The 20164-nt window shown below is 40.8% G+C and overlaps 2 protein-coding genes across 2 annotated transcripts in view; both read left to right on the top strand.

Moving 5' to 3' along the window:
- RUSC2 (RUN and SH3 domain containing 2) overlaps nucleotides 1–20164 on the top strand; it is a 445432-nt gene that overhangs the window by 272711 nt on the left and 152557 nt on the right. The gene's annotated exons all lie outside the window — the stretch shown is intronic.
- LOC138162689 (phospholipid-transporting ATPase FetA-like) overlaps nucleotides 1–20164 on the top strand; it is a 144052-nt gene that overhangs the window by 87970 nt on the left and 35918 nt on the right. The window contains exon 13 of the mRNA XM_069090062.1: nucleotides 7707–7903. Coding sequence (XP_068946163.1) covers nucleotides 7707–7903 — 197 coding nt within the window. The remainder of the gene's footprint in view (nucleotides 1–7706; nucleotides 7904–20164) is intronic.

Consider the following 20164-nt stretch of genomic DNA (forward strand, 5'->3'; position numbering starts at 1 on the left):
TATATTTTTAGGAATGCATATGGCACACTAATAACAGAACTGACTGAGTTATTATCCTTATTTTATAGACTAGGAAGCAGACTGAGAAAGCTTGTAACTTGCCCAGGGTCAAATAACCAGGAAGACTCTTTGGTGGAATTTGAACTCAGATAGATGTTTCTGATTTAGTTATTTGTTGTTGTTCATTAATTTAACAAAACTAATCAAAACATTGAAAAAATCTGACATAATATGTAATGTTTCACACCTGTGGAGTGCCACCTTTGCAAAGAATTGGGGGGGGGCAGCATCTCTCCTTTCTAGACTTGTTTTTTGCTCAGCAGAAGCAAGTGTTTTTGAAAATCCTGTGCAACTTATATCACCTCTTAAGGGGACAAGGAAAGACACCATTTCCATAGCCCCAGCTGACCAGAGGCATTAATCCAATTCTTTCACACTACTGAGATCCAAGCCTGTTTGGGCCGCAGTGGGTAACCCCCTGCCTGACATCACTTAATAATACATATAATTGACTGCTGTTTGGTGCTACTTTCATGTCACAGCGTGTTCTATCTAAACCACATATTGCATTTCTATAGCATATGCCACCTACTATAATTAACTGAATTTTTGGATTCCCCAGTGACACAGGCAGTGTGGACAGTGTTTTTTAATGGGATAGAAGTTAGAGTGACCCATGGAGATGGCTAAAGAGCTTCAAGTCAGAGAAGTAACAACTGGCTTTAACTGTGCTGTGACTGAGGGGAACCAGATAACCCTTATACTGTTGTAGGCCTTAATATTTCATTGGGGGCCCTTTGGTTCCCCAGTAAAAAGTAGATAGTCTTGGTTGAGATGCCCCAGTAAGTTAATATTGGTTGGTTGTGAGGTCTGCCCCCTTATTTAGGAGAGCATAGGATGCCTGACTGGGGAAAGGACCCTGAGAGCAGGTGTGGGCTGCTGAAAAAAAGATGTGAACTATGTCACCATTGTGCCATCCCTAGGGATGTATGATTACCAAGAAAGTGATCTGAAAGGCCTCTGTTTGCCCCCATGTGTCTCTTGACAGGAAATGTTTGTTAAATTCCTACCATTGGGGGTTGAAAGGCAAGTGTGGCACAGGGGATACAGTTCTGACCTCAGAGTCAGGAAGAGCAAAGGTCTCTCAGTGTTTTCAGAAAACTCTGAGAGTCTAGGTTGCAGGAGAGTTGCTGATCTGCACTGGTGGAGAGAATGTCCTCCTCTGGGATACAGACCACTGGAGGGCAGAGGGAGGGTTGAAGTAGTGGGGCAGAAAGGCATTTGAAGGATTGAGATCTGGAAGGAAACTTGGAACTCAAGTTTCCTAATTTTGCAGATGACAAGACTAATAACCGGTCAACATATATGATATACTTTCTTGAGGATTGTGTCCAGTTCTGGATGCCACATCTCAAAAGGGACTGACAAGTTGGACTACATCTAGAGGAGGACTGCAAGGGTCTGGAACCATTTCATATAAGGAACAATTAAAAGAGATATTTGACCTGGAAATAGAAGACTTGGTAGGACAAGGGGTTCATGGTAGCCATCTTCAAATATCTGAAGGGTTGTCATGTGGAAAAGAGATTAGACACTCAAATCTCCACCTAAGAATATCTGCCTGGAGTATGCTAATAATTCAAGCTTAGTATTCCAAAATGATCATTATCACCTTCACACCAGTTCCTTCTATTTCTGTTAATGGCATCATAATTTTCCCCTTCACCCACGTGTGCAATGTTTAGGCTAACTATAACTCTTCTCCTGCCTTGATCCTCCACATGCAATTGCCAAATGCTGTCAATGTCATTCTCTTGCCACTTCCTCATTATAGAAGCCCACATTACTCTTCCCCTGAACTGTTCCAATAACCTCTTAACTGGGTTCCTACATCCAATCTTTCTCATACATCCTACACAACATTGCCAGTTTACTTTTCCTGATGTACAGCTCTAACCATATCAGTATTCTGCTCAAAAAGATCTCCTGTTTTTCTTCATTTCTCCCCAAACAGCTTTCATACTCTTAAGTCTGGCATTCTGGGTCCTCCACAATTTAGCTCTAATTTATGTTTTCAACCTTATTTCATACTGCTCTGTGGATTCTGTGCTGTAGTTAAACTAAACTACTTACTATTTTCTAAACTTCCATCCCTCCTGCCTCCACATTATTATTCATGCTGTCCCCCATGCTTGGAATTCCCCAATAGTCTGCTTATTGAAATTTTTTTCTTCTTTTAAGACCTGATTCAGCTGTCTTATCTTCTGTGAAATGTTCTTGACGACTCAAATTGTATTGAACTAGAGCACTAAAGCCATGGAATCATAGTGCCATGGAATCCACAGCCTTCCCAAAGCTTGTATGACCAGCCTCTTTCACTAACACTAACCTAGGACTCACCCTGCTGGTGGTTCTTCATGGCTACCACCTCCCTTCTGGACTGGGTTTGCCACCATGCAGGGTTAGCCTCTGGGAGAAAGTGCTAAACAAGCTGGAAGAAATTGGAGTCATCTAACCAGCCTCCTCATTTTACAGATGAGAAAACTGGAGTCCTGAGAGGTTAGTAGCTAGTGAGCAGCAGAGTCAAGGTCTGAACCAAGAAGTCCTTGACATGCAGCATTCATTCCACTGACTCACACTGCCCTAATCTAGAAAAATACACAACCTTTTCTACAGATGTCCAAAGGTCTGTTACATGCTATCACACATGCACACCCCATGTGCACGTAGTCTTTCCCACTTGCTTCCTTCTCCAAAAGAGCCTAGAAAGTGCTCAGAAAATGTCAGACTCAGACAGTTGACCAAATTTCATTACCAGCTTCTCATCACTGCTGCTCCAGCCTTGTATACCTGCTGTGAAGCAGGGGACATGAGGACCCAGCTTCTAGTGCCCAGTACTCTTTCAATCAGGAATCAATGTAGTCGGGGCTGTCCAGCTCTACATTTGCCCAGGTTCTCAGCATCCCTCCCATTTCACACACCAAATGGTCTTCTCCTCTCAGTTACTCCACTCACTTTCTGAGCTCCCATGGTCACTCACTCCTTTACTATTTTGATGTTCCCTCTGTCAAAGAGAACCAACATTCAGACTTCCAAGGACCTCATACAAATGCTAGATCTTCTTCTTTTACCTACATCACTTTCCAACCTCCAAGAGTAACTACAACAGCTCTGAAGTCTCCAAATAAAACCATGGGATAACTAGATGCTGTGGGTTCTGGTATGTCCCCAGCCCACAAACCGGCAGCCTTGAGACACAGCTGTTCCTCTTTGCCAGTAATTTGACAGCTGACTGCTCTTTATTCAAGGCTGGCATTGGAAAAGATCTTCATTATTAGGACACTTTAACCACTAGAAATAAAGAGACCTAGTCCCCAGGCTTTGGGCGTTAGTTGGAGAGACAGGATGTATACCTAAAAGGATAAAGAGAAATGCCAGATGGCATGTGCCAAGTTTCAAGTGAATACTACAAATGACAGACTAGTCTATTAGATATCTACTACATAAGTCCTGGCAAGTTTTCCTCCTAAATTAAATTATTCACTAATTGAGGCAGACTCTGGTTGATTGCCCCATTTGTCTCCAGTGAAGCAAAAATTCAGCTTCATCCAGTGCTCCTTTTTGCCAGGGAAAAAGGGGCAGAACATTTTCATCTTTGATAATTTAAACTATAGAATGTGGCACTTATTAGGTGTGATCCAAGGTGTTGAGCTTCTCTGTGGAGTTCAACTTACTTCACTGAGTTCAATCAGCGCTTGATCTGGAAGTAAAGGTGCTTAAGTCTAAACACCGTGATGGCCATTTCCACCCTGGCAAGCTCATGTAAAGTCCCTAAGGCTCTTCTGGAACTGAATCAACAGGGTACCCTCATGATAGTCCTGGTCCTAATTGAATTTAGAGACTAGCCCCCAGTAAATATGTAAACAATTTATAGGCATATCTCTCCATAGTTAGCAATGTCTAGGGGTGTATGCTGTCCACTTTCAGAGAACGAACGAATGGAATATGAATGCAGATTGAAGCATACTATTTTTCACTTTTTTTTTTTGGTTCTAGTTTTCTTCCACAAAATGACTAAAATGTTTTATGTGATTGCACATGTATAACCTCTAGCAGATTGTTTACTGTCTCAGAGAAGGAGAAGAGGGGGAGGGAAGGAGAGAATTTGGAACTTAAAATTTTTTAAAATGAATGTTGAAAATTGTTTTTACAGGGGCGGCCAGGTAGCACAGCGAGTAAGAGCACCGGCTCCAGTGTTGAGAAGACCTGGAGATCGAATCCTGGGCTCAGACACTTAGCACCCACCCAGAAACACCTGGCCGTGTAACCTTGAGCAAGTTACTTAACCCCAATTGCTTGGGGACAGCCAGGTGGCTCAGCGAGTAAGAGCACTGGCTCCAGTGTCGGGATGACCTGGATCAAATCCGGGCTCAGATACTCGGCACCACACCCAGAAATAACTGGCCGTGTAACCTTGAGCAAGTTACTTAACCCCCCCCAAAAAAAAAAAGAAAATTGTTTTTACATATAATTGAGGAGAAGGAAAAAACACCATATTAAAAAAAAATAAAATCAACCTGTCCAAAACTGAATTCATTATCTTTTCCCCTAAACCCTTTCCCCTCCCCTTGCCTCCAAACTTCCATATTACTGTCAGAGGCACCACCATATTCCCAGTCATTCAGGCTCATAACCTGGGTGTTATTCTCAACTCCTCACTTTCTCACTTCCCACATTTAATCACTTGCCAAGGCCTGTCACTTTTACTTTTGTAACATCTCTCACATATGCCTTCTCTCCTCTGACCCTGCCACCACCCCAGTGCAGGCTCTCATCACCACACACACGGACTGAAACAGCTTGGTGGTTGGTCTTCCTGCCACAAGTGTCTCCCCACTCTAGTTCATCCTCCACTTAGTTATCAAAGTGATCTCTCTAAAGCACAGGCCTGACCATGTCACTCCCCTGCTCAGTAAACTCTACGAGATCTCTATCACCTCCAACATCAAACATGAAGTTCTCTGTATGATGTTCAAAGCCCTTCATCATCTGGCCCCCCTCACCTTTCTGTCTTCTTATACCTTACATGCCCCCCCTCAATTCCATATATTCTAGGGTCCAGTGACATCAAACTTTCTTGCTGCTCCTTGGAAGAAGACACTCCATCTGCATTTTCATTGGCCCCCTGTGCATGGAATGTTCTCCTTCTTCATCTCTGCCTTCTGACTTCTCTGGCTTCCTTCAACTCCCAGCCAAATCCTACTTTCTGTAGGAAGCCTTTTACAGTGCCTCTTAATTCTAGTACTGTTCCTTTGCTGAATTTTCTAGTTTATTCTGTAACTTATTTGTATGTAGTTTTTTGCATATTCTCCCCTATTAGATTGCAAACTCCTTGAGAACAAGGGCTGTCTTTTGCTTCTTTTCTGTTTCCCAGCATTTGATATTGCCAGTTCCCTACATACCCCCATTTCTATTAAAATCCTGTTATAATCCATGCATCCTTTAACACCTAGGTCAAAAGCCATGTCCTTCATGAAATCTTCTGTGATTGTTCAAGTCGTAATTAATTCCTCTCCCCTTCTAAAGAGTATCTTATTAATAGTACTCTTATAGAACTCACTATTTACTTCATTGTGTTGTAGTTAATAGACCGAGGTAAAGCTCTGTCCTGACAGAAAGCAGTTTAAGAGCAGGTCCTTTGTATCTCTGTGCTGCCAGAAGAGGGCAGCAGAGGTCTCCCTTGAGGTGAATTAATGTGCCAGCCAACTGTACCCAATTTTGGTGAGAAGGTGGTAAAATGGGCTGCTTAGGGAGGGACAGCACAAGCATACATCTAAGACAAAGGCAGGAAGAATAACAGTTCAGCAAAGCCAGGAAGGATGAGCACAAGAGCAGATCTTAGCAGGGTTAGAGGCAATGTGGCAAATGTATAGGCTGGAGGTAAATTATAGTCTGACAGGAATGTACCCAGAGCATCTTTTGAGTTCTTATGCAGCACTGGTAACCCCACCTACTTTGGTTGTTAAAACAAAGATTTCTTGCTAACTCTTAAAAGCTTGTTGGAAACTTGACAGTAGTTATTTATGTATTGTTTATTTTACCTCAAAACTAAGGATTGTATATTATTCACCTTTGTATTCCCTATGGTACTTTTTATCCATAAATATTGAATGGGTGATAGATGACCAAATACATGAGTGCATGTTCAAAAAGTGACTCTGTCAATGATAACAGCTGTGTGATATTTTCAGTTTAATCTGATGTGATGCACCCTCTGCTTGTGAAACTAGATGAGGCAGAAACTTCCCAATATCAACCTTATATTTTCCCCCTATTTTTGGAACCATGTCTTAGAGAGAATTATCAGATGCAGAAAGCACATGGTGAGGTTGGAATTTAATTTAATTTAATTATCTCCAACTCTCTCTTCTGTGACCATTTCTTGTGTTGTGAGATACCAAGTTAAGGACAGAGATGCTGGGGGTCAGTGACATGCTGTAGGGCTTCCAAGTCAGAAACAGGGTAAGGATGCATTGAACAATCAGACCATGAGGCTAACTTTGATTTGTGTACAGGGAAAAACTTTATAATAATTATAGCTGTTCAATAATGAAATGGGCTGCCTGGTTAAATTATGAGTTCCTAAGTCACAGGAAGGATTGAAGCAGGGATTCTGTAAAGGAATTTCTTCATTGGATAGTAGTTTGCACTAGATCTTCTAATTCTAAGTTTGGCCATGTTTGTAACCAGAAAAAGAAGACAGGCTGAAATATCTTGGACTTAGGCAGCTAGATAAGAAGCATCCAGTATTAAGATAAGTCAATTAGTCTAATTTTCTCAGCTAAACTACCACCCATATGAAGACAAAATGAACCTTTCTAACAGTTACCTCTTAGTCCTCTTTCTGAGGAACAGCCGTAAGTTTTCTCTCACCTTTTACATTTGTGTTCAGTGTCTCCTTCAGAGAAAACCCAGGTTACCAGTACTAAATAACTTGAAGAGCTCCTCAGGACTGACTGCCTCTCATAGTTCTGCTAGCTAGGCCAGGGTAGTCCTACACCTTTCTGTCTGCATAGTGCCACACTTCACAAGTAAAGATGACCCACCATCAATAGGATATACACTGTGGATATGAGTTGTGTCTCTATCAGGATAAGCTTCCCAAAGCTATCTATATTCTCTCAGCTCCCCTTATAAAGGTATACATTCATAGCATGGCTAGATAGGATTAGGGGTAGAATGTGAATGGAATGGTAGTATATCTGTCAACTAAGAAGATGGCAGGTTAAATTCCAGGACCTCAAGTAGAACTTTATTTTTTTTTTTTAAGCAATCAGGGTTAAGTAACTTGCTCAAGGTTACACGACCAGGTGTTTCTGGGTGGGTGCTAAGTGTCTGAGGCCGGGATTCGATCTCCAGGTCGTCCTGACACTGGAGCCAGTGCTCTTACTCGCTGTGCTACCTGGCCGCCCCTCAAGTAGAACTTTAAAAAGTATCTCTCAACACTAGCACTCCAGAAATGCTCTTATCATGTCCCTGTAGCAAGTGGCTTTTTGTGCCAATAGTCTCATTGCAATGGCCCTGCATGGTCCTTTATCCCTGATTCTGGCAGTGAAGGGAGAAATCTCCTAAACAGAAGTCATTCAGGAGATAGTCTGGGAATGCTAAAGTAAGGGGTTTTGAATCTTTGTTTTAATAATTTACAGATTTTCCTGTTCTTAGCTGGCATGTGTTTCATCCTGATAGTTGGGCATGGAATTTGGCAGACCAAGAATGGTTATTACTTCCAGATCTATCTGCCTTGGGAAGAGGGAGTCAACTCCCCAAGTATTTCTACCTTCCTCACATTCTGGTCATACATCATCATTCTCAACACTGTGGTGCCAATTTCTCTCTATGTCAGGTATGTGTGTCTTCCTACTTCCTGTTTACTCTGGGGGAAGGAAAAGGTTATTAGACTATAGTAAAGTTACTACCCTCATACTTCCTATTTTGGGAAGACTATATAATTGGTATTTATTACTCAGTGAAAGCCTAGAGGTTCTGCTCTGGTTCTCAGAAACTACTCACAAGAGCTTTATCTTTTCAGTAGAGAATGGATATGTACCCCAATTTTTCCTGAAGAATTATCCAGAAAAATATCTAAAGTTTTCAATAGAGGCCCCCCTCTGAGAAGATAAGAATTCCCCACCCTCACCTGATATTCCTAGCTAAAGGCAAGGAATTTTCAGATTTCTTTCTCATGATGTCTCATTATTACCTAATGTTTATTGACTAACTTAACTACCCATTGCTTCCTGTATTAGAAAGAGGGGGAAAAATGTAGCAGAGTGAGGACATTCAGGAGGGTAATCTGTTCTCAGACCTTGAAGGGCAACCCAGGACAGATTTGACTGAAGATCATTCTGCCCCTGTTGCTCTGACTTCCATTATAACCTTCCAGAAATTTCATAGTTCCTCACATCAATACCAGTTTCGTAAGGTCTTGGTATCTTTAAAAAGGAACTGATATCCAAGAAGCTGTACTTCCATATATATTACACCTACCACCCTAATCTAAATCTGGATTACAGACTTCACACTGCCCGCTCCACACCCCCACCACATCTCTCATACACACCACTGCTAGTATAGAGTATAGATCTATGATCATGTCATTTTCCTGATCAAGAGCCTCCACTAGTTCCCCGTTGATTAAGAAAAAAAAATCTAAATTCTTGTTTTTGCTTTTTTGGGGGGGTAGGAGGGAAAGCAACGCAATTGGGGTTAAGTGACTTGCCCAAGGTCACATGGCCAGTAAGTGTTAAGTATCTGAGGCCGGATTTGAACTCATGTCCTCCTGATTCCAGGGCCAGTGCTCTATTCACTGCACCACTTTAGCTGCCCCAGTCTAAATTCTTTAGCTTGTTATCCAAAGACTTCACAGTAACTGGCCTAGTTTTCTGTCTTTCATACTCCAGCATTTACCTTTCCAATGCACATAGTTAGGGCTGGTTCCCAATTGTAGTCTGCACATAGCATGCTCAGTCCCACTACTTTTTTTTAAATTAAATTTTATGTTTATTTTTAGTTTACATCATTCATTCCACAAGATTTTGAGTTACCAATTTTCTCCCCGTATTTCTCTACCCACCACCCCAAAACAGCAATCCCACTGTATACCCCCTCCCCCAATCTGCTATCTCCTATATCCTCCCCCGTTCCTCTTCCAACTTTCCAGTAGGGCAAGATGGATCTCTATACCCCAGTGCTTGTATACCTTATTTCCCAGTTGCATGTAAAAAATTATTATATATATTTTAAACATTTGATTTTTTTTTTTTTTGCTTCTTTGGGGGCAATTGGGGTTAAGTGACTTGCCCAAGGTCACATGGCTAGTTTTTGTGTTAAGTGTTTGAGACCACATTTGAACTCAGGTCCTCCTGACTTCAGGGCTAGTGCTCTATTCACTGCAACATCTAGCCTCCCTCAAACATTTGATTTTTAAACTTTAGATTCCACATTCTTTCCCTTCCTCCCTCATCACACACCTTACTGGGAAGAAGCAATTCAATATACGTTGTACACATGTAGCTACGCAAAACATTTCCATAGTGGATATATTGTAAAAGATTGACTATATTTCCCTCCATCCTATCCCTCTCCTACTTGTTCTATTCTCTACTTTGACCGTGTCCCTTTTCAAAAGTGTGTCCTTCCAACTTCCCTCCCCCCCAATCTCCCCTTCCCTCCATCATCCCCCCTCTCATCCCTTACCCCTCTACTCTCCTCTAGAACAAGATACCCTATTTAGTGTGTATTTCATTCCCTCCCTAAGCCAAGTTCAATGAGAGTAAGGTTGACCCATTCCCTTTTGCCTTCCTGTTCTTCCCCTCCATTGTAACCATTTTCCCTTGCCTCTTCTGTATGAGATAATTTACCCTATTCTGTCTCTTCCCCATCTCCTCTCATTATATTCCCCTCTCACCTCTTAATTTCACCTTTTAAGTATCATCCCTTCCTATTAAATTGGTCCTGTGCCCTCTATGTATACCTGTACACATATATACACACACTCACATATGTATTCATATACCTGCATACTCTCCTATATAAACATATGTATGTATGTATACATATATATACATTTATATTCCCTTCAACTATTCTCATACTGAGAAAAGTTTCATAAGTTACAATTATCGTTTTTTCATGTAGGAATGTAAATAGTTCAACTTTGATAAGTTCCTTATGATTTCTTTTCCTTGGTTACCTTCTCGTGCTTCTCTTGCTTCTTGTATCAGAATGTCAAATTTTCTATTGAGCTCTGTTTTTTTCATCCAGAATTCTTGAAAGTCCTCTGTTGTTTCATTGAATGACCATATTTTCCCCTGAAACATGATACTCAGTTTTGCTGGGTAGGTAATTCTTGGTTTTATTCCCAACTCCTTTGACCTCTGGAATATCATATTCCAAGCCCTTTGATCCCTCAATGTAGAAGCTGCCAGATCCTGTGTTATCCTGATTGTGTTCCCACAATATTCAAATTATTTCTTCTTGGCTGCTTGTAATATTTTCTCCTTGATCTGGGAACTTTGGAACCTGGCTATAATATTCCTAGGAGTTTTCTTTTTGGGATCTTTTTCAAGAGGTGATCAGTGGATTCTTTCAACCTCTGTTTTGCCCTCTGGTTCTAAAATATCAGGGAAAGTTTCCTTGAGAATTTATTGAAGGATGATTTCTAGGTTCTTTTTTTGATCATGACTTCAGGTTGTCCAATAATTTTTAAATCATCGCTCCTGGAACTATTTTCCAGGTCAGTGGTTTTTCCAATGAGATATTTTACATTGTCATCTATTTTTTCATTCTTTTGGATATGTTTAACAGTATCTTGATTTCTCATAAAGTCACTAGCTCCCATTTGCTCCAATCTAATTCTGAAGGAATCATTCTCTTCAAGTGAGCTTTTGAGATTCTTTTTCCATCAGTCAAATTTGGCTATTTAAGGCATTCATCATTGGCCTTTTGAGCCTCTTTTGCCATTTGAGTTAGTCTATTTTTTAAGGTGTTATTTTCTTCAGTCAGGTTGTTGACTCTCTTTTCATGATTTTCTTGCATCATTCTCATTTCTCTTCCCAGTTTTTCCTCCACTTCTCTTATTTAGTTTTCAGAATCCTTCTTAAGCTCCTCTATGGCCTGTAACCAATTCATATTTTTCTTGGAAGCTTTTGGTGCAGGAGTTCTGACTTCATTGTCTTCCTCCTGTTCCATGCTTTGACCCTTTTTGACCCAAAAAAGGAATCCAAAGTTAGACTGCTGTGCTTGCTTTGCTTCCTTTGCTTGCTCATGTTGCCACTCAATTACTTGACTTTTGAACTTTTTGCCACAGTAGAACTCTGCTTCTTGAGAGGAGAGCTTTGTCCCAAATTGCTGGGGTTTTCACAGCTACTGGAGCTATCAGTTGGGTGCCCTCTCTGAAGCCTTCACATGCTGGCACCTGGTCACCCACCCCAGGACTTCCACCCTGGACAGCAATCCAGATCCAAGTAGGTTAAAGCAAGAATGATTACCCCTTAGAATGGTTGTTTGATCCCCCTACAATCTGCAGGCCAGGAGTTCTGAAGCAGCCACACGGCTGCAGCCACTGCACCTCAGCTTCTTTTACCTCCAGGGAGCAGAGGCCGGACTGCACTCTGGGACCCCCTGTTCCCAAAGTCCACTGACCTCTCACTTTGTCTTTGGCATTTATGGGTTGATAATTCTGGAAACCACCACAGCTGCTGGTGATCCACTCTCCTGAGGTCCCTCCAGCCATGGCTGATTGGGGTGGCCTGGGGCTAAAACTGCAGGCTCACACGGGGCTGGGCTCTGCTCCCAGCATGCTGCCATGGACCCTTCCTGCCAGTCTGCTGGGCTGTCATCAGTGGGAAGTTTGTTTCTCTCTGTCACTTTGTGGGTTCTGTAGCTCTAAAGTTTGTTTATAGTCATTTTTATAGGTATTTGAGGTGGTTATGGGAGGAGTGCAGAGAGTCTTCCTGCTTCTATGCCACCATCTTGGCTCCCTGAATTCAGTGTCACTTCTGTACTGTAACTTATGCTGATTCTCTTGCTTGGATTAATTACCCTTTCTTTCCCTTTAACCCAACTTCCTCTTTGCTAGTCCAGATCCTATTCACATTTTTTAAGGTACAGCTCAGGTGCCCTTCTCCAGGAAATTTTGTAAGCAATAGGAGATAGGAGCCCATTAAATGCTTAGGAGCCAGAGAGTAATATGATTAGTACTATGCATAAGGAATATTAATCTGGGAGCAATATGCACAACAGACAACTACATCTCCTGCCATTCTTCTCTCAGATCTTGCCTCTGACTTTTCTGAGAAAATAGAAGCTATCTATTGAGAATTCCCAAATCTCCCTTATTCCACAATTCAAAAACCCTCTACATTGTTACTTAGCCTTTCCTCTTTTGCTCCTATTTCTGAGAAACTAGTTGTCGCTCTTCTTTCCAAAGCCAGCCTCTGTAACTGTCTTTGATTCTATTTTCATTTCCCCTCAGTTTATTCAAGAATTTCTCCACACCACACCCCTTCTCATCTTTAACCTCGCCCTTATCTACTATTCCTTTCCTGCTGCCTACAAATATGCCCATGTCTCTCTCATCCTTAAATAAATCTTCATTTATTTAGTCTGCCTTCCCCTCAAGATATATCCCACTCTCTTCTCAATTCATCTGCTTGTGCTGCTTCCACTTCCTCACCACTCTATTGAGACTCCTCCCTCAAAGATTACAAATCTCTTAATTGTTTAACTCAGGAGTCTTTTCCCAGACCTCATCCTTCACCTCTCTTCAGCTCTCTGACATTACTGATTACGCCCTACTCCTGGATATTCTTTCCTTCCTTGGCTCCTAGAGAAGCATCATAGTATAATGGATAAAGCACTGGACTTGGGATTATTAGTAAGATCTGGATTTGAATCCCACTAAAGAAATTTACTGGGGGCTGGTCACAACCTTTCTAAGCTTCAGTTTCCTCAGCTACAAGGTAGAGATAATAATGGCACCTATGCATAAAAATGTTGTGAGGATCAAATGAGATAATGTATATAAAATGTTTTATAAACATCAAAGCAATGTAAATCCAGTAATCACTATTTTAGGACACTCTTCTCACCTTTCGGGCTGCTTCTTATCAGTATCTTTTGTTTATCATCCCCTTTCATCATCACTGCTTTTGCATGCTTGTCCAGTAAGGCTTTGTCCTAGGGAACTCATTAGCTCCCCTGGTTTCAGCTGTCATTAGTATGCAAATGACTTCTAAACTGATACATCCAGTCCTAACTTCTTTCCTGAACTTCCGTTGGATGTTGTCATTTACCTGCTGGGCATCTATCTATATCTGGACATTTCATCAACATCTCAAATTCAGCATATACAAAACAAAACTCTTTATCTCAGCCTAACCTTCCCCTCCTCCAGACTTCCCTATTTCTGTTGAGAGCACAACCTTTCTCCCTGGGTTAGGAACCTGGGGTCCTAACCTTAGAGTTTCCCTTTAGTCTTCCTTCTCCTTCACTGTCATATTAATTATTTTTAAAATTTTATTTCTAAAACATCTTTTGTGTCTGTCCCCTTTTCTTTATTCACAGGATCACCACTGTGAATGGAGCCTTTATCACTTCTCCCCTGGACTAGTACAATCACCTCCAGTCTTCCACATCTTTAATCCATCCTTTATAGATCAAAATCATCTTCCTAAGGCACAGATCTGGCAATGCTCAAAACCCTTATAGAGGCCATTTTGTATTGCCTCTAGGATAAAATGCATTTAAAGGCCTCCACAGTGTAAACCTAGCTTCCTCATCTAGCTTTAGTTCATAATTACTCCTTCATATGTGCCACCTACCAACTAAACTGATCTTGTAGGCATCCCATATCCCACCCTCTTGCTAAGTCCATGCAATTTTTTTATACCATCTTGCTCTTCCAGTCTCTGTTGCTATCATCTGCCGGTCAATCTTCAAAGCATTCTACTTTAAAGACTTTTAGCACCTGGCTTACAGACTTGGTTTTTGTTGTTGTTGTTTTGTTTTGTTTTGTCATTACCTGTCATACCCTGTCATCATCCTCTGGGACTTCAGTATTCATATTGAGGACCCTTCTAACACCCTGACTGCAAAGTTCCTCAAATTCCTCATTCCTGAAGACCTCCTTCTCTACCCCACATTAACCCAAACTCTGGCACTGTCACACATACTAACACCATTTTAATGGGATTATGCTATCAGTAAGATTCTGGACTTTGAAATCTATTCAGATCTCTTGAATCTGTGCTGAGGAGAGAAACCTCTCCTGTTCAAACAGAAGGGAGAAGTAATAGAAAAATTCAGAGCAGATGAAGTTTAAGGGCTTAGAGCCAGGAGAATCATGTGACTGGCTGAAAATGGACCAGAGACAAAGGGCAGTGTCAGAGATGTAAGCAGGGTCAAAACCAAAGGTTCACAATTATCTGAAAAGGAGCTGGTGAGAATTGCCTTTAGGACATCAGCTTACAAAAAGCAAACAGATAAGGAGTCCAAGGAGTCAAGGAATAACTGTAAGTTGTTGCATTCAGGACAGCACAAGTGTATGCACATTTTAAACATGGCCATGCATCAATTGCACCCATTTGTCCAGACTCCTATCAGTTTAGAAACTACTCATGCCATCATTGCTCCCATTGGTCTCTGTGGAAGCTATGGATTAAGCAGGCTTAAACATACCACTATCCATGGAATTTACCAGGCAACACAAAACAGCAATGTGGAGTCCCCCAACTCTACTTATTCTCCCAGTCCATCTCCCCAACAATGACTCCATGGTCTGACACTCACCATTTATTTGTCTCTTTGTCCTCTGACCCACTAATACTTTAGCCTAGATAGCCCCTATTTGATTTCTCTACCTTAATCTTAGATTCCTGATCATTACTGGAGAAAGTCACAAAACTGAGCTGATTTCATTTTACTCTACAAATATACAGTATAATTCCAAGTGGTCCCTTACTACACCTTAGTGATCTTTCTCTTTTTTTAATGATTTTGTATATCAGCAGCCATTCCAAAAAATTTCCCCTTTCAGTTTCCCAGTGGTTTCCTTATCCCTACCACCAGCCCAGCAACACTTAGAGCAGATGACTTAGTTTCCTATTCCTCTTAGAACAGTGATTTATAACCTGGGATTTCTAAACTTGGTTTTTAAAAAATATTATGGGGTGGCTAGGTGGCACAGTAAATAGAGCACCAGCCCTGGAGTCAGGAGGCACCTGAGTTCAAATGTGACCTCAGACACTTGACAACTAGCTGTGTGACCTTGAGCAAGTCACTTAACCCCAATTGTCTTGCCTTCCCCCCTCCCCCCCCAAAATATTCTGATAACTATTTCAATATAATTCATTCTGTTTATAATCCCATGTATTTTATTTTATGCATTTAAAAACATTATATTAAGAAGGGGTCTGGAGGCTTCACCAGATTGCCCAAAGTGTCCAGGACACAAAAAGATAAAGAATTCCCAACTTTGAAGATTAAAGCCTTCTAGCAGAAGGCTCAACAACCCTTCTTACTCTTCAAAATTTCTCAGCATCACAACAGATAATTTCCTCCTTTCCTCGTGGTGCTGAGGAAAAGGTATTTCTGTTTCTTGCTAAGTCTAATTCTTTGCTAAATCTAAATCTTTATTCTTGTATCCATTCCCATCTGCCTCCTCTAGGACCTTGCTCCAGCAATTTTCCCTTCTCACGAATCTTTATCTCTCCTTGACAACATGGTCAAGTCTTCCCCAATCCTAAAAACCTTCCTTTGACCATTCTCTCCTTTTCAACTACTGTCCCATCTTTTTCCTTTCTTCTACCACCAAACATTTTATAAAAGTTGTCTATAACTGGTGCTCTGTTTCTTCACCACCTACTTTCTCCTCAGCCTCTTAATAACATAACTTCCATTCCTATCATTATACTTTAATTGCTCTCTCAAATGTCTCTGCTAAACCTGGTTTCCTATTTAATGGAATTTTTTTTTCAGTCCTTGTGTTCCTTGACCTACTTGTAGTAATTGACCCTATTGACCACTCTCCCTTTGAATACTGCCCCTTCACTTGTGTAATGTCTGTAATGTCACTCTTAAACAAACAGGGTGCTCAACTCAGGTGTCACAGGCAGCATACCATACAGGACACAGTGCTAGACTTGATATGAATCAGAAAGGTAAAGATTAAAATCTTGCCTCTGACCCATATTAGCTGACACAAACTCTCCAGGCCTCAGTTTCCTCATCTGCAAAATGAGGTTAATAATACCTGTAGTAGGGGCAGCTAGGTGGCACAGTGAGTAAAGCACCAGCCCTGGAGTCAGGAGGACCCGAGTTCGGTTCCGGCCGCAGACACTTAACACCCACATGAAAACACTAGCCGTGTAACCTTGGGCAAGTTACTTAACCCCAACTGCCCTCCAAAAGGAAAACAAATACCTGTAGCACCTACCTCATAAAGCTGTTGTGACATTCAAATGAAAATGTATATAAAGTTCTCTGAAAATTTTAAAGTATACTATAGAAGTCAGTAATTATTATTTCTAGTCAAGGTTGTGCCTGATCTTCTCTTCTGGGGTAGATACTCAACAGGCACAGCATTTGAAATGTCTCAGGACGGGAAAGAAAAGGAAATACAGATATACCACCACTGCCCCGGTCTGGTTCCGGTTCCAGTTCCAGTTCCAGTTCACACTCTGATTCCTTTCCCTTGCCTTACCCCTCCCCCACCCATGCCCATTACACAGCTGTCTTCCCTTTAAGTCAGCACTAATGGAGTTCACAGAACTTGTGTAAAATGAAATATTCCCTAGGTTACCTACCCGGCTATAGCAGCATTCTTCTCTACACATTTCTTAGGTCAGCCCTTATTTCCACTATTAAACCAAGTCTGCTCACAGAGTTAGGAGTCTGATATTCACTGGAAATAGTAACTTCCCTTCCTTCTTCTTAAATACCTTCTAGCTAAATAGCACCTACACATGGCAAAAGGACATCATAATTATTCACATCACAATTCACCTGCCTCCTAAGTACTATTGTGTGTATAGCTACAATACTAATATCATGTTATTGTCTTACTGCATCTCAAAATGTCTCTTGTATCTGTTCCCTCATTTCTGTTCTCAGCAGTTCTTCCTGTGTTCCTTCCCCTTGTTCAGTGACATCCTTCATACCATGCCAGATTATTCGTCCTCATGAAGAGATCTGATTATGTCACTTTTCTCAGAATTCTCAGGAGCTTTCTACTGCTTATGAAGTAAAACTCGTATTCCTTTGCCTGGCATTCAGGATCATCCCAAAGCTGTCTCTGCCTTACCTTTCCAGCTTTATGTCATACTACTCTAACGTATGCCATGTTCCAGACAAACCAGACTGCTCTCTATCATTACACATATCTCACTTTCCCGTCTCTGGTGTTTACTCGGTTATTCTCTGCTTCGGAAATACTCTTTCTTTCCGACATCCTTTAAAATCCAATCATATACCACCTCTTCCAGGAAATCTTTCCTAATACATATGCCCCTCTGTCAATAATGCTTTTCACTTCCTTACACCTAACATGGCACTTTGTTTACACATCTTCTGTATTTATCACATAATGTTTAGTATTCTGGTTATTTGCATATATGTCATATTCCCCTCCAAGACTGTGAATCCTATAAGGGCAGTGGTTATGTCTTATCTGTACTCCCAGTGCCTTAGCACAGCACTCTGCACACAATAGGAACTTAAGAAATATTTGTGGAATTGGGCAAAGGCCTGGGAACTGGTAGAGGCTGACTGATCATGGTAATGTAGGATTTGACAACATAGTCTTGAGTAAGAGCAGAAGAAGTTAGAAGATGAAGAGCTGCAGGAGGCAGGTGAACTGTGTTGTGAATTGCTTTGCAGAGAGGAGGCAGTTAGAGAATAGTGACAGTTTTTGCTTCTCTCTTTTGGTAGCCTCATCAATTCCCATGGACTTAAGATCTATGTATCAAGCCCCTGTATCTCCCTTGAGCTTCAGTTACATATTACCATTTACCTATTGGACATTTTAGTCTCATCATGTCAAAAACCAAGCTCATTGCTTTCCCTCCCCCAAACCCTCCCCTCATCCAAATATCCCAGTTTCTGTCAGTGATACAATCATCCTTCTTGTCTCCCTGGTTCATATCCTCATCATTATCCTCAACTTCTAACATTCCTTCATCCTAGATATCAAACCAGTTGCTAAATCCTGTTGCTTTGCCCCCAGGACATCTCTTATATCTGACCCTTTCTCTTTACTCATACATATACCACTTTAATTTAGACTTTCATCTCCTCTCACCTAGAGGATTATTGCAACAGCCTCCTAACTGGTCTCCCTGACTCAAGTCCTTCACCACTCTAGTCCATCCTACACACTGCTGCCAAAGTCACTTTCTGTAAGTGACCATGTGACCCACCCACCCACTCAGTCAGCTCCTGTGCCTTCATATTGCCTGTACAATAAAAAATGAACTGTTATGTTTAGCTTTAATACCTTTCACAACCTTGTTTCAACATTGTTCACTGGATGTTATTCCATTTCCCTTACTCTGCCATCCAGCCAAATTAGCCTCTGTGTTTCTCATATACAACACTCCATCTTTCATCTCTGTATCTTTGCATTGGCTATCCTGTAGACCGGGAATGTACTTCCTTCTTACCTCTTCCTTACAGAGTCACTCTATTCTTTAAGACTCAGTTCAAGTACCATCTTCTCTGTGAAGCCTTTCTTCATACCCTTAACTACTACTGCCCTCTTGCAAAACTACCATATATTTGACAAGTTTATATATTTATGCTCATTCATTTATATTTATGCCATACATATTTACATATGTACTTGTCCTCCCCATTAGAATGTAAGCTCCATGACAGTATGGATTGTTTCGTTCTTCGTACTTTTCTCAGCAGTGTCTACCACTGTGCCTGGCACATAGCAGATATTTAATAAAGAAAGCTGTTGATTGATTAATGTTCAGTTTTGCAGAATGGATAATCTTGGGATATAATCAGTAGTAGTCTTGCACAGTTCAAATTAGTGCTTGTTGATATATAAATTGATTTCTTGGGCTACTTGCAAGAATCTCTCCTTAACTTTGAAATGCTAGGATTTAAGGGCTACTTTCTGTAAGTTTAGGGTTCAGCTTTTGCAGTATCTTCTATATAGAAGATAGTCTATTTATAGACTATAGTCTATCAGTTTGTACTCTGCTGTCTCCAAAATACTTCCAAAATGTCTTCTGTGGTTTCCAGAGATATGTCATTGTAACTCTTTATTAGTAATTTTCTGAATGCCCATTAATCCTCATGTTGCCTTAATCTGATCTGTCCTGTGACTTTGTTTTGTAGGGATTCTCATGATGTAGTAAAAGTTCTGGATTTGGAGTTAGGAAAACTAGATTCAAATCCTGACTGCTTCCACTTTTACCTGCCTTACGTGGTAACCTTACACAAATATTTAACCTCTTTGGGCCTCAGTTCCCTTACCTGAGAAATAAGGAGGTTGGATAATGTCTTAACTTACCTTTCAGTTTTAAAACTATGCTCTTTTGTGACTTTTTTACAATTTTGTTCCATTTATTTCTTGCATTTCTGAATTTTTTCCCTCCTTTGACTATTCTTATTTTTCAGAGTCTATTTCATTGATATTTTCTGTCATCTGTTTTGCCTTGTCAGTTATCATGTTCTTTTTATATTCTTCCTTGAGCATATTTTAAACCATTCTGGGGAGTCTTGCAGTGTGTATGTCTATTCTCTCTTCTAAAGGTATAGTTTTCATACTAGCTATGATGTGGTATTTATTTATTGCATTGGAATCCCATTTTTGTTTGTTCATTTTTTCTTTTCATTTTTCTGTTGGATTTCCTATGAGATTTTGTCCTGCAAGGATTTTTTTCTTTCCCATCTTTTTTTGTTGTTATTTTATTTTAGATGATATGTCTGTTTGGAGGTAATACAGAAAAGCTTAGCCTAGTCACAACCACTTTCTCTGCCAGCTTGCTAAAATTTCCCTCACTCTCAGTTGTTCTTTACTCAATTTCAACATTCTGCTTTTTGCTGATTCCAATGATGTTTGGTTCTCCTATACTGTTTTCCCTTTCCTCCA

The sequence above is a fragment of the Petaurus breviceps genome, unplaced genomic scaffold (assembly GCF_028583685.1).
Source record: "Petaurus breviceps papuanus isolate PSGF00001 unplaced genomic scaffold, PetGlider_PUasm1.0 120, whole genome shotgun sequence".
NCBI classification, from domain to species: domain Eukaryota; kingdom Metazoa; phylum Chordata; class Mammalia; order Diprotodontia; family Petauridae; genus Petaurus; species Petaurus breviceps.